At 61.1% G+C, this 9930-nt stretch overlaps 1 protein-coding gene across 1 annotated transcript in view; it reads left to right on the top strand.

Moving 5' to 3' along the window:
* The first annotated feature begins 3184 nt into the window (after positions 1–3184).
* The window catches only part of LOC108534114 (mitochondrial dicarboxylate carrier), a 14645-nt gene continuing 7899 nt past the window's right edge, over positions 3185–9930 (top strand). The window contains exons 1-5 of the mRNA XM_017879259.1: positions 3185–5093; positions 8182–8301; positions 8715–8829; positions 8923–8971; positions 9225–9266. Of these exons, the coding sequence (XP_017734748.1) occupies positions 5001–5093; positions 8182–8301; positions 8715–8829; positions 8923–8971; positions 9225–9266 (419 nt within the window). The 5' untranslated portion in view covers positions 3185–5000. The remainder of the gene's footprint in view (positions 5094–8181; positions 8302–8714; positions 8830–8922; positions 8972–9224; positions 9267–9930) is intronic.

Raw genomic sequence — 9930 nt, 5'->3', positions numbered from 1 at the left:
TGTGTGGAGTGCCGTGCTCAGGCCGGGCTGCAGGGCCAGCGCGGGGATCCAGGCTGGTATGGGATGGGAGGCTTGTTCCTGCCCCCTCAGCAAACATCTGAGAGTCTACAGACATCCATCGGGTCCCCTGGGTGCAGGGCCCTGTCCTGAGACCCCACACCAGGCCTGGTGGACGGCAGTGGTGTGGAGGACCTGGGCCCGTCCTGTTTAGAGGGGTGGGTTTGGAGTATGAACCCTGCCCATTTTCAGTGTTGGCCCTCTCGAAGACAGCAGGAAATTCAGCACTTGCATGGGAAACCGAGGGAGCCTTGGAGCCGGTGATGCCACCCCGGCTCACGTTGCAAGTACTTCTGAACCTAAGCCTGGCCAGGGGGCTGCGTGGGGAGGGGTGTGGGATGCACCTGGCATCTGCAGGGTTGGGGTGTCAGCTGTTCCTCTGGGGGTCTTAAGTGGGGTATTCTGGGACCTGGGCAAAGTGGCAGGAGGGGCTTGTGGACATGGGGACTGGGAGTGCCGGGGCCAGCTTGGAGCACTGGTCACTGCACTTGGTGAGGTGTGGTCCAGTGCTGGCAGCCCTTGGCAGCCACCCTCAGGCTGCAGACCCCTTGGTGCCACTGCTGAGTGCAGGGGGTGTGGCCCCATGAACTGGCTGGAACGGCCAGGGCCTTACTCTAAGGAGCCGTGGCCTGCTTTTCTTGGGCACGCCTGTTCTCAGCCAAACCTGGGAGAGAATCAGAGGATTTCTGTCTCAGCTGGCCCATGACCAAGGCCAGCCCCCCGGCTGTGGGCCCACCATGAGGCCAGAGACAGGGCACGTTCCGCATCTGCTTCGGGAAACATGCCCAGTGTGATTGCCCCGTGGGCTGCCATGCCCTCCGGCCTGTTTTGCTGGTGGAAGGATACCTTGGGATGGGACCAGAAAGGGGCACCATGCATCTGGGAGCTGCCCACTGACTGGGACTCCTGGGGGAGCAGGAGCAGCAGGGAGTTTCAGGCTCACTGGGCGCACACACCCTCCCTGGCCCAGGTCCTCTTCCAAGGCCTTCTGGTAGAGTTTGACTAACCTGCTGTCCCCAGGAAAGGCTGTGTCCCAAGCCTGGAAGTCCCTGTTGACCATGGTAGCTGTTTTGAGGGGTTAATGATTCTTCCCTCAGGAGGTGACACTGCCAGCTGGGGCTGGGTGCATTCTGCCTGGTGCCCTGCTGACCTGACCCCAACTGCCTTTCCCCTCTGGAAGGCAGCAAATATCTGAGCTCAGGGACGAGCCCTGCTTGGGATCAGACAGGCATGCTGTATTCATCCAGGCTGCAACCAGATCAGATAGACCAGCAAAATCTCCACTGGTGACTCCTCACTGTCTGCCCTGGCTCAGGCATCTGCCAGGTCACTCGCAGGAGCCACCGAGAGGCTCCGTCCTCCCTGCCGGGGGCCCCCAAGGTAACCCGTGGATGCCAGGCCACGGTCGGAGGCTAGACGGGAAGCCCTGTCCCATGAGCTCGCTCAGTCTGCCCCAGCCACCCCCTTGGGCTTACTGATCCGTTTGAGAATTAACCAGGGATCTTCGTGAGTCCCTGCCCTACAGTTCTAAATTCATCGTTTGAAAAAGTCTCCAGCCTCGGATGCATTTCCTGTTTTCCAGGATTCCTCACCTTCTGACTGCCCTCCTGGCATCTCCAGCTCACGGAGTTCACAAACTTCAGTCCCCTGCAGATCCTTGTGCTTCTGTTCTATTTTCTTAATTTTTATTTATTTATTTATTTATTTATTTATTGTTTTGAAACAGGGTCTCACTTTGTCACCCAGGCTGGTAGTGCAGTCTTGCCTCACTGCAGCCTCCACCTGCCGGGTTCAAGCAATTCTCCTGCTTCAAGTTCCCAAGAAGCTGGAATTACAGGCATGCGCCACCACGCCTAGCTAATTTTGTGTTTTTATTAGAGACAGGGTTTCACCATGTTGGCGAGGCTGGTCTTGAACTCCCTCAAACAATCGCCTGTCTTGGCCTCCCAAAGCGCTGAGATTACAGGTGTGTGCCAATGTGCCCGGCCTTATTTAAATTTTTTTTAATTTCATTTTTTTTTTTGAGACCGAGTTTTGCTCTTGTCACCCAGGCTGGAGTGCAATGGCACGATCTTGGCTCACTGCAACCTTCACCTCCCGGGTTCAAGCGATTCTCCTGCCTTGGCCTCCCAAGTAGCTGGGATTACAGGCGCCTGCCACCACACCCAGTTTATTTTTCTATTTTTAGTAGAGAAGGGGTTTCACCACGTTGACCAGGCTGGTCTGGAACTCCTAACCTCAGGTGATCCGCCCACCTCAGCCTCCCAAAGTGCTGGGATTACAGGCATGAGCCACCACATCCAGCCTATTTTTGTTTTTTAATATAGACAGGATCTCACTCTGTCACCCGAGCTGGAGTGCAGTGGCTTGATCAAGGCTCACTGCAGCCTCGGCCTCCTGTGCGCAAGCAATCCTTCCACCTCAGCCTCCCAGGTAGCTGGGACTACAGGCACATGCCATCATGCCTGGCTAATCTTTTGATTTTTTGTGGAGATGTGGTCTCACTGTGTTGCCCAGGCTGGTCTGAAACTCCTGGCCTCAAGAGATCCTCCCACCTTGGCCTCCCAAAGTGCTGGGATGACAGGTGAGAGCTGCCCAGCCTTCTTTGTTCTTTGTAAATCTCTTCAGTGCCTGCTCCTTAGCCTCGGGGTCCTGCTCTTTGTGCTTTGGAGCGGTTCCTCCTCCAGCTGGGAGCCAGTGTTCTGTGGGTTGGGGGTCTCTGCCAGCAGCCTGTTCCAGCCCTGTCTTGCAGGTGGCCTTGGGAGGGACAGGTTGCAGCCCAGGCCCGCCCCGCTTCTTCCTGGAGTGTCTCACAGACTCAGGGGACACTGGCCCTCCAGGCCCTGCTTCCCTCAAGGTTTCCATCGCCTCTGATTCTTTTTTTTTTTTTTTTGAGACGGAGTCTCGCTCTGTTGCTCCAGGCTGACTGCAGTGGCCGGATTTCAGCTCACTGCAAGCTCCGCCTCCCGGGTTTACGCCGTTCTCCTGCCTCAGCCTCCCGAGTAGCTGGGACTACAGACACCCGCCACCTCTCCCAGCTAGTTTTTTTTTTTTTTTGTATTTTTTAGTAGAGATGGGGTTTCACCGCATTAGCCAGGATGGTCTCGATCTTCTGACCTCGTGATCCGCCCGTCTCGGCCTCCCAAAGTGCTGGGATTACAGGCTTGAGCCACCGCGCCCGGCCAGCCTCTGATTCTTAGTAATTGGGAGCCGACAGATGCAACTCATCTTGGTTTACACTGAGATCAGGCCGCTTCCTAACTGTTGAGTCTGTTTGCTCTGGGCCTTTTAAGTCCAGCGTGATCCCTCTGAGTCCCTGCAGTGCATTTGCGCCATCTCCACATGTGGATCCCCAGCCCAGGCTTGGTGTGGGCAGCGCTATGCCACACTCTCCTGGCTACCTCCTGAGCACCTCCACCTGCTTCCCCACCAGGTGTGGCTGTGTTTTCACCCCATGTCCACCTGGCACCCTTCCCTATCGCCAGGTAATTAGGGTCTGTGTGGGCGACACCTGAGGGTCAGAGGGACCGCCTCTGATCAGCTGCTCACTCCCCAGCCCAAATCTTCCGCTGATGACTTATGGGGTCAGACGCCACCTAAGGGTCTAGAAAACAGTCTCCTCCAGTTGGCCAATGAAGACAAATACAGAGCCTGCCTGCCTATGTCGGGGTTACAGCCCAATAAACCCACAGCCAAGCTGAAAATCCTGTGTCTTGCGCGTCTGACACAGCTAGGGCATCGCTGGATGCGCAGAGACAGAGCTGGACACATTCTGGTGCTTGAGGGGTTCAGGGACCACGAGTTGTTTTTCGTGCCCCTCACCTTTCGCCCTGGAGGGTGGGGGAAGCCAGACAGCAGTGACCAAGCTGGAGCTGCAGCTTCTTCATCCCTGTGGCCCAGCCCCAAAGCAGCCTTGGGGACTTAAATTTCATTTTCCCCAGCAGGTGCACCTGGGCCAGGAACACACTCGTACCTCCTTGTTCTTCGCAGGGAAATGGAATCCAAGCAGGGGCCCAGATGCAGGCAGGCATCTCGTGGGAACGGGAGCCCCAGGACCCACCCCGGGTCCCCACTTCCAGGGTGGCTGCCTGGGGCGTCTGGTCAGAGCCAGACCAGAACTGAGCAGGAGCTCCCGGGCATCTGTGTGTGGGAAGGGAGAGGCAAGTCCTTCGTAACCGCCATTTTCTCCCAGTTTTTATTCAATCTGGCCCCAAGCAGGTTCTTTTTTTCTTTTTTTTTTCCGAGATGGAGTCTCGCTCTGTCGCCCAGGCTGGAGTGCAGTGGCGCGATCTCAGCTCACTGCAACCTCCTCTCCCGGATTCAACCGATTCTACTGCCTGAGCTTCCTGAGTAGCTGGGATTGCAGCAGTGAGCCACCGCGCCCGGCTCCCGAAGCCGGTTTTCTGTTCTCTTGCAGTTGGGCCGGGGCTGAGCCCTCGTGGGGGCAGGGGTTGCAGACCAGTGGACGCAGGGCTCACGCCGCACACACGTGGCCCCCGCCGGATGACTCACGAGCCAGCGCCTGCGCGGCGGGGTGGCCACGGACGCGGGGGACAGGTTCAGGGCCAAGGGCCGGGCCTCTTGGGGATTGGCAGGGCGCCCGCCGCCGTCCCGTGAGCCTGGGGCCAGTTCCTGGGCGGTGGCCTTCAGCGTCGCGCTCCAGCCTGGGGAGGCGAGGACGCCACCCAGCAGCGCCGGAGCACCCGCGCGTCCCCAGGCTGGGCCCGCCGCGCTCGGAGCCCCTCCGCGGCCGCTTTAAGGCGCCGGGCACGCTTGCATCTCTGGGGGCGTGGCCTAGAGGTCCCGCCCCCGGGGTGCGCGCGCGCATTGGCTGTGCGGGGTGCGGGTGCGCGGGCGGCGCTTTGAACCGCGCGCGGGGCGCTGCGGGTCAGTCCACGCCGGGGTCGGGCCGGGGTCGGGCTGGGGTTGGGCTCTTCTGGGACATGGCGGCCGAGGCGCGCGTGTCGCGCTGGTACTTCGGGGGGCTGGCCTCCTGCGGGGCCGCCTGCTGCACGCACCCGCTGGACCTGCTCAAGGTGAGGCCGGGGCCCGGAACGCGGGGAGGATGGGACCCTGGCGCCGCCCAGACGCCTGCAACGGCAGCAGTCCGGCCCCACGCACCCGGGGATCGCTGTGCCCGGAGCCCCCTCCTGGAGACACCGAGGAGGCCCCCGACGCCCGGGTGGCCGATCCCGGGTGTCCCTCGGCTGTTGGCCGCGGAGCTCTCGGCCTGCAGGGCGCAGCCGGGCTCCCCAGCTTCCCGGCCGGTTTCCCAATTCTCAGCAGGTGACGATCCAGCCCCAGCTCTGCACTTTAATACCTGGTGACCTTGGGCGAGTCACTTGGCCTGTCTGAGCTACCCACCCCCAGACATTCAAGAACACTCGCTCCGCCCAGTTGGAAGTTGTGGGGGGAGTTCTGTGAGGTGCACAGGTATTGACATCTGGAGACGTGCTGGCTGTAGCACACCCAGGGCGTGGGCCAAGCTGCCCCCCACCCAGGGGTGCTTAGCAACACCGCCGGACGTGGCCCTGGGCAAGTGGGGTGACCCTGCGCCCCGGGTTTGGGCTGCTTCCTCCGGAGAGCTGGGTGGGCACTGGAAGCAATGTTAGGACCAGCACACCCCCAGGAGAGATGCGGGAGACCCAGCACACCCCCAGGAGAGATGCGGGAGACCCTGAATGCGTGTGGTCCTGGCTCTATGAGAGTGGGCATTTCTCAGCACGAGAAGCAGCCACCGTTCTTTTACTTTTTTTTTTTTTTTTTTTTTTTTTTTAAAGCTTATGGGGCCGGGCGCGGTGGCTCAAGCCTGTAATCCCAGCACTTTGGGAGGCCGAGACGGGCGGATCACGAGGTCAGGAGATCGAGACCATCCTGGCTAACACGGTGAAACCCCGTCTCTACTAAAAAATACAAAAAACTAGCTGGGCGAGGTGGTGGGCGCCTGTAGTCCCAGCTACTCGGGAGGTGGAGGCAGGAGAATGGCGTAAACCCGGGAGGCGGAGCTTGCAGTGAGCTGAGATCCGGCCACTGCACTCCAGCCTGGGCGACAGAGCGAGACTCCGTCTAAAATAAAAAAATAAAAAAAAAAGCTTATGGGGCAAAATAAGACAGAGCTCTCCTTGTTTCCGAGGGACAGCCAAGGGGCGTTGTTTTCTGACCCTGTCTTGCCACAGAGAACAAAGAAGAAAGGGCCTAAGGCGTTGCACAGTCTGCCCAGCGGGCCCTGCCCTGTGAACCTGGCTGTGGTCACTGGGCAGCCACCCGTCTGGGGGACCTTTATTTTAGCAGCCTGCCCAGGGGACTTGTATTCCAGCAGCTTTTGAGGGGACTGGCTTTACTAATGAGCAACATTGCTGGCCATTGTGTGAAGGCCAGGTGAGCAGATGTGGGCGTCTTGGGGTACCTGAGACCTCGCTGGTCCTGGGAGAGGCCTGCAGAGCTCCCAGGCCACAGGCAGCCAGGGCCAGTGAGATGCAGTCCCAGCGACAGGAAGGCACTGGCATGGGCAGGAGGAGCCCCTCCTTGGCATCTGGCTCTTCCTTTCCTCCTGGGCGCCGCACAGGTGCCCCTCCCCCAGGGCCTCTCCTACGGGCCCCCTGAGTGTTGAAAGCCCTCTGAGCCTCACTGCCTCTTGGCCCTACCCCATCAGGTGCAGAACACTCTGGGGGAGGCAGGGAAGGCAGCCCGTGTGGAGGCGGGACTGCCCTCTGGCCTGGAAGGGTGGAAGAAGCCAGCTGCTGGCAGCACATGGGGCTGTGGTCAAGGTGTGCCCCTGAGGACTGCTCACCAGGGCTCTCTGGCTGTTGAAAGATCGTCTTTTTTTTTTTTTTTTTTTTTTTTTTTGAGACGGAGTCTGCTCTGTCGCCCAGGCTGGAGTGCCGTGGCCGGATCTCAGCTCACTGCAAGCTCCCCTCCGTTCACGCCATTCTCCTGCCTCAGCCTCCCGAGTAGCTGGGACTACAGGCGCCGCCAGGTCTCCCGGGCTAGTTTTTGTATTTTAGTAGAGACGGTGGTTTCACCAATGTTAGCCAGGATGGGTCTTATCTCCTGACCTCGTGATCCGCCCGTCTCGGGCCTCCCAAAGTGCTGGGATTACAGGCTTTGAGCCACCGCGCACCGCCGAAAGATCGTCTTAAAGCTTCTTGATCACTCTGTCCCGTGTCCCTACAGTCCCTACTGTGGCATCTGGCCTGGACAGGGGCTACTGCCTGTGTGGCCCAGTCCCTCTGTTCTGCTGGGCTAGCACAATGGGAGGCCCCTCTCTGTCTCCACCCATCTTTGCTGCCCCCCTGGGTGTGTGTGACAGGGGCCACGCATGTGCAGGTCACACGGAGCAGTGGATGGGTTTCTTTGGGGTCAGTGCTGGGAGTGGGACCCAGGAGCTGGCATCCTGGGCCAGATGCTGGCCTTCCTTTTTGGCCCTGGCCCACTCCGCTTCTGCCTGGAGCTCTCAGCTCGCCAGGCCAGGAGGCAGAGGTCCTGTGAGTGGTGGAGGCCAACGGAATGGGAGGTTGTCGGGCTGACGGCCCCTGAGTGCCTGCCTGCAGCTCCTAGGTGCTTTGCAGAGGAGGCTGCTGTGCCCTGCCGCCGGCCACACCGTCCCCTTGTCCGCTGCTGAGCTCCTGCTGCCTTTCAAGGCCTTCTGGCTACCTCCTCAGTCTCCCATGTCCTGCAGCCTCCCTGGCCGTTTCTGAGTCCCCGTAAACGTTTGTCCCTCTTGAGACAGGGTGTGGTGGATAATAAGTAGGGCTCTGGGGTCTCCTTGCTGGGCCCAAATCCTGATGGCACCAGCGGATGCGTTACCGCTCCGTGCCTCAGTTTCCTCATCTGCAGAAGAATGGCAAGCCCCTGCGGCCAGTGCAGCCAGGACTCAGGTGCAGCGCGGGCGCCCACGGGGCTCACGGGCACCCTCAGCTCTATGTCCTCTGGCTCCACGTCCACTGATGTGGTTGCTGTTGGAAAGCAATGGTGTGAGCTGGTTCCAAGCAGGGGTGTGGAGTCCCGGGGCAGGGCCGTGGGAGGCCTTATCACTGTCTCCTGCCTCACTTTCCGCCTCTCTGGATGGACCTGGCACCAATCACTTGGGGTCGCTGTGGGGTCTGAGAACACTCGCTCCCGCAGGTGCATCTGCAGACGCAGCAGGAGGTGAAGCTGCGCATGACGGGCATGGCGCTGCGGGTGGTGCGCACCGACGGCATCCTGGCGCTCTACAGCGGCCTGAGCGCCTCGCTGTGCAGACAGGTGTGCAGTGGGTGCCAGTCTCGGACTCCCCACGACCCCTCGGGGCTCCCAGACGGACTCAGTCCCGCAGTGGGCCTCCAAGCTACTTCCGTCCCTGTTTCAAGACTTTGTGCAAGGAAGGACCTACCAGGCCGAGAGTTGGTGACCCCAGGGTGGGCCTTCCATGGGCAGCCACCCAGTTCTCAGGGCTGGGCTGGAGGCCGCCACTTACCGGTGGGGAAACTGAGGCCCAGGGAGAGAGAAAGCAGGGTGCAGCTCTAGATTTGTGAACTGGCTCAGCTGCATGCTGGCCCAATGGCCCGTCAGGGTCCCTGTGGACCCTTGGGCTGAGGGGGGCCCTGGCTGGGCCAGGGTGGTAAGGCTGAGGGATGTGGGGCGTGCCTACCCCTCCAAGCCGGCCCCTTCTCCCCCAGATGACCTACTCCCTGACTCGGTTCGCCATCTACGAGACTGTGCGGGACCGCGTGGCCAAGGGCAGCCAGGGGCCCCTCCCCTTCCACCAGAAGGTGTTGCTGGGCTCCATCAGTGGTGAGCTGCCGGGTGGGAGGGGCACGGGGTGGCCAGGTGGGCTGAGGACGCCACGTGTCGTTCTGCTTGTCTCTGGGGTTTGTGTCGCCGCAGGTTTAGCTGGAGGCTTCGTGGGGACGCCCGCGGACTTGGTCAACGTCAGGTTGGTGTCCCCTCCACCCTACCTGCAAGACTAGGGCCTGCCAGGGCTGCTCGCAGGGTGGGGTCAGCCTGGAACAAGCCGCTCAGACCCTGGTGTCCTGGGCATAGGAGGGTGGGTGTCCCTGAGGCCCGGTGTGCCCTGTCCTGTGGGCCCCGCTGACCAACATAAGCTCCCCTGCTGCCCATGGGGCTCTGCCAGGGCTGCCCAGGCCCCTCGGCCCGCCCGCCCCTCCCGCCACCTGCTTCTGTTTCAGGATGCAGAATGACGTAAAGCTGCCCCAGGGTCAGCGGCGCAAGTGAGTCATGGGCAACCCTGCCTTCTCGGGTGGTTGGGGTGCAGGAGGCTTGGGTGGGAGCGGGCCCCCAGCTGCTCTGCCGTGACCTAGCCGGGACTCCAGCAGGCTGCGGTGCCTGTGTGGTCCATGGAGGGTCCTGATGGCTGTTCTGGACTCAGGGGTGTCACTCTGCCCCCCAGGACCTTTGGGTTCTTCCTGTGGGGAGAGCCTGGTTGGATTGCGGGCTGGGCCTGTTTGCACTCAGGGCGGTGAGTGCGGAGGCGAAGGCCCCAGGTGTGGAGAGAGCGCGTGCAACAGAAACGCCCGAAGGAGGCACTGCCTCCCTGCCCAGCTCAGGGCAACTGTACCCTCCTGCCATGGCCCGGGGCCTTTCCAGGGCCTGGGGTCTGCTCCAACTGTAGCGTGAGCCATTTTCCCCGCCGCTTCCAAGGACCCTGGGGGAGTTCTGGCTTCTAGCTGTGCATAGACTGTGTTCCCTCAGGACTCCCGGGGGCTGGCAGGCAGGAGGCCTGTGTTTTAGGAGCGGTGCCCATCCAGGGGCTCTGTTGGAAAAGATGGAGCCTCCTCCCTGAGGGCCGGCAGGGTGGATGGGGTGGCTGTGGGCCGGCAGGGTGGATGGGGTGGCTGTGGGCCGGCGGGGTGGATGGGGTGGCTGTGGGCCGGC

This window comes from Rhinopithecus bieti, unplaced genomic scaffold, assembly GCF_001698545.2.
Source record: "Rhinopithecus bieti isolate Rb0 unplaced genomic scaffold, ASM169854v2 scaffold_9899, whole genome shotgun sequence".
NCBI lineage: Eukaryota > Metazoa > Chordata > Mammalia > Primates > Cercopithecidae > Rhinopithecus > Rhinopithecus bieti.
The sequence above is the reverse complement of the archived record's forward strand: the minus strand, read 5'-3'. Positions and strand labels throughout refer to the sequence as shown.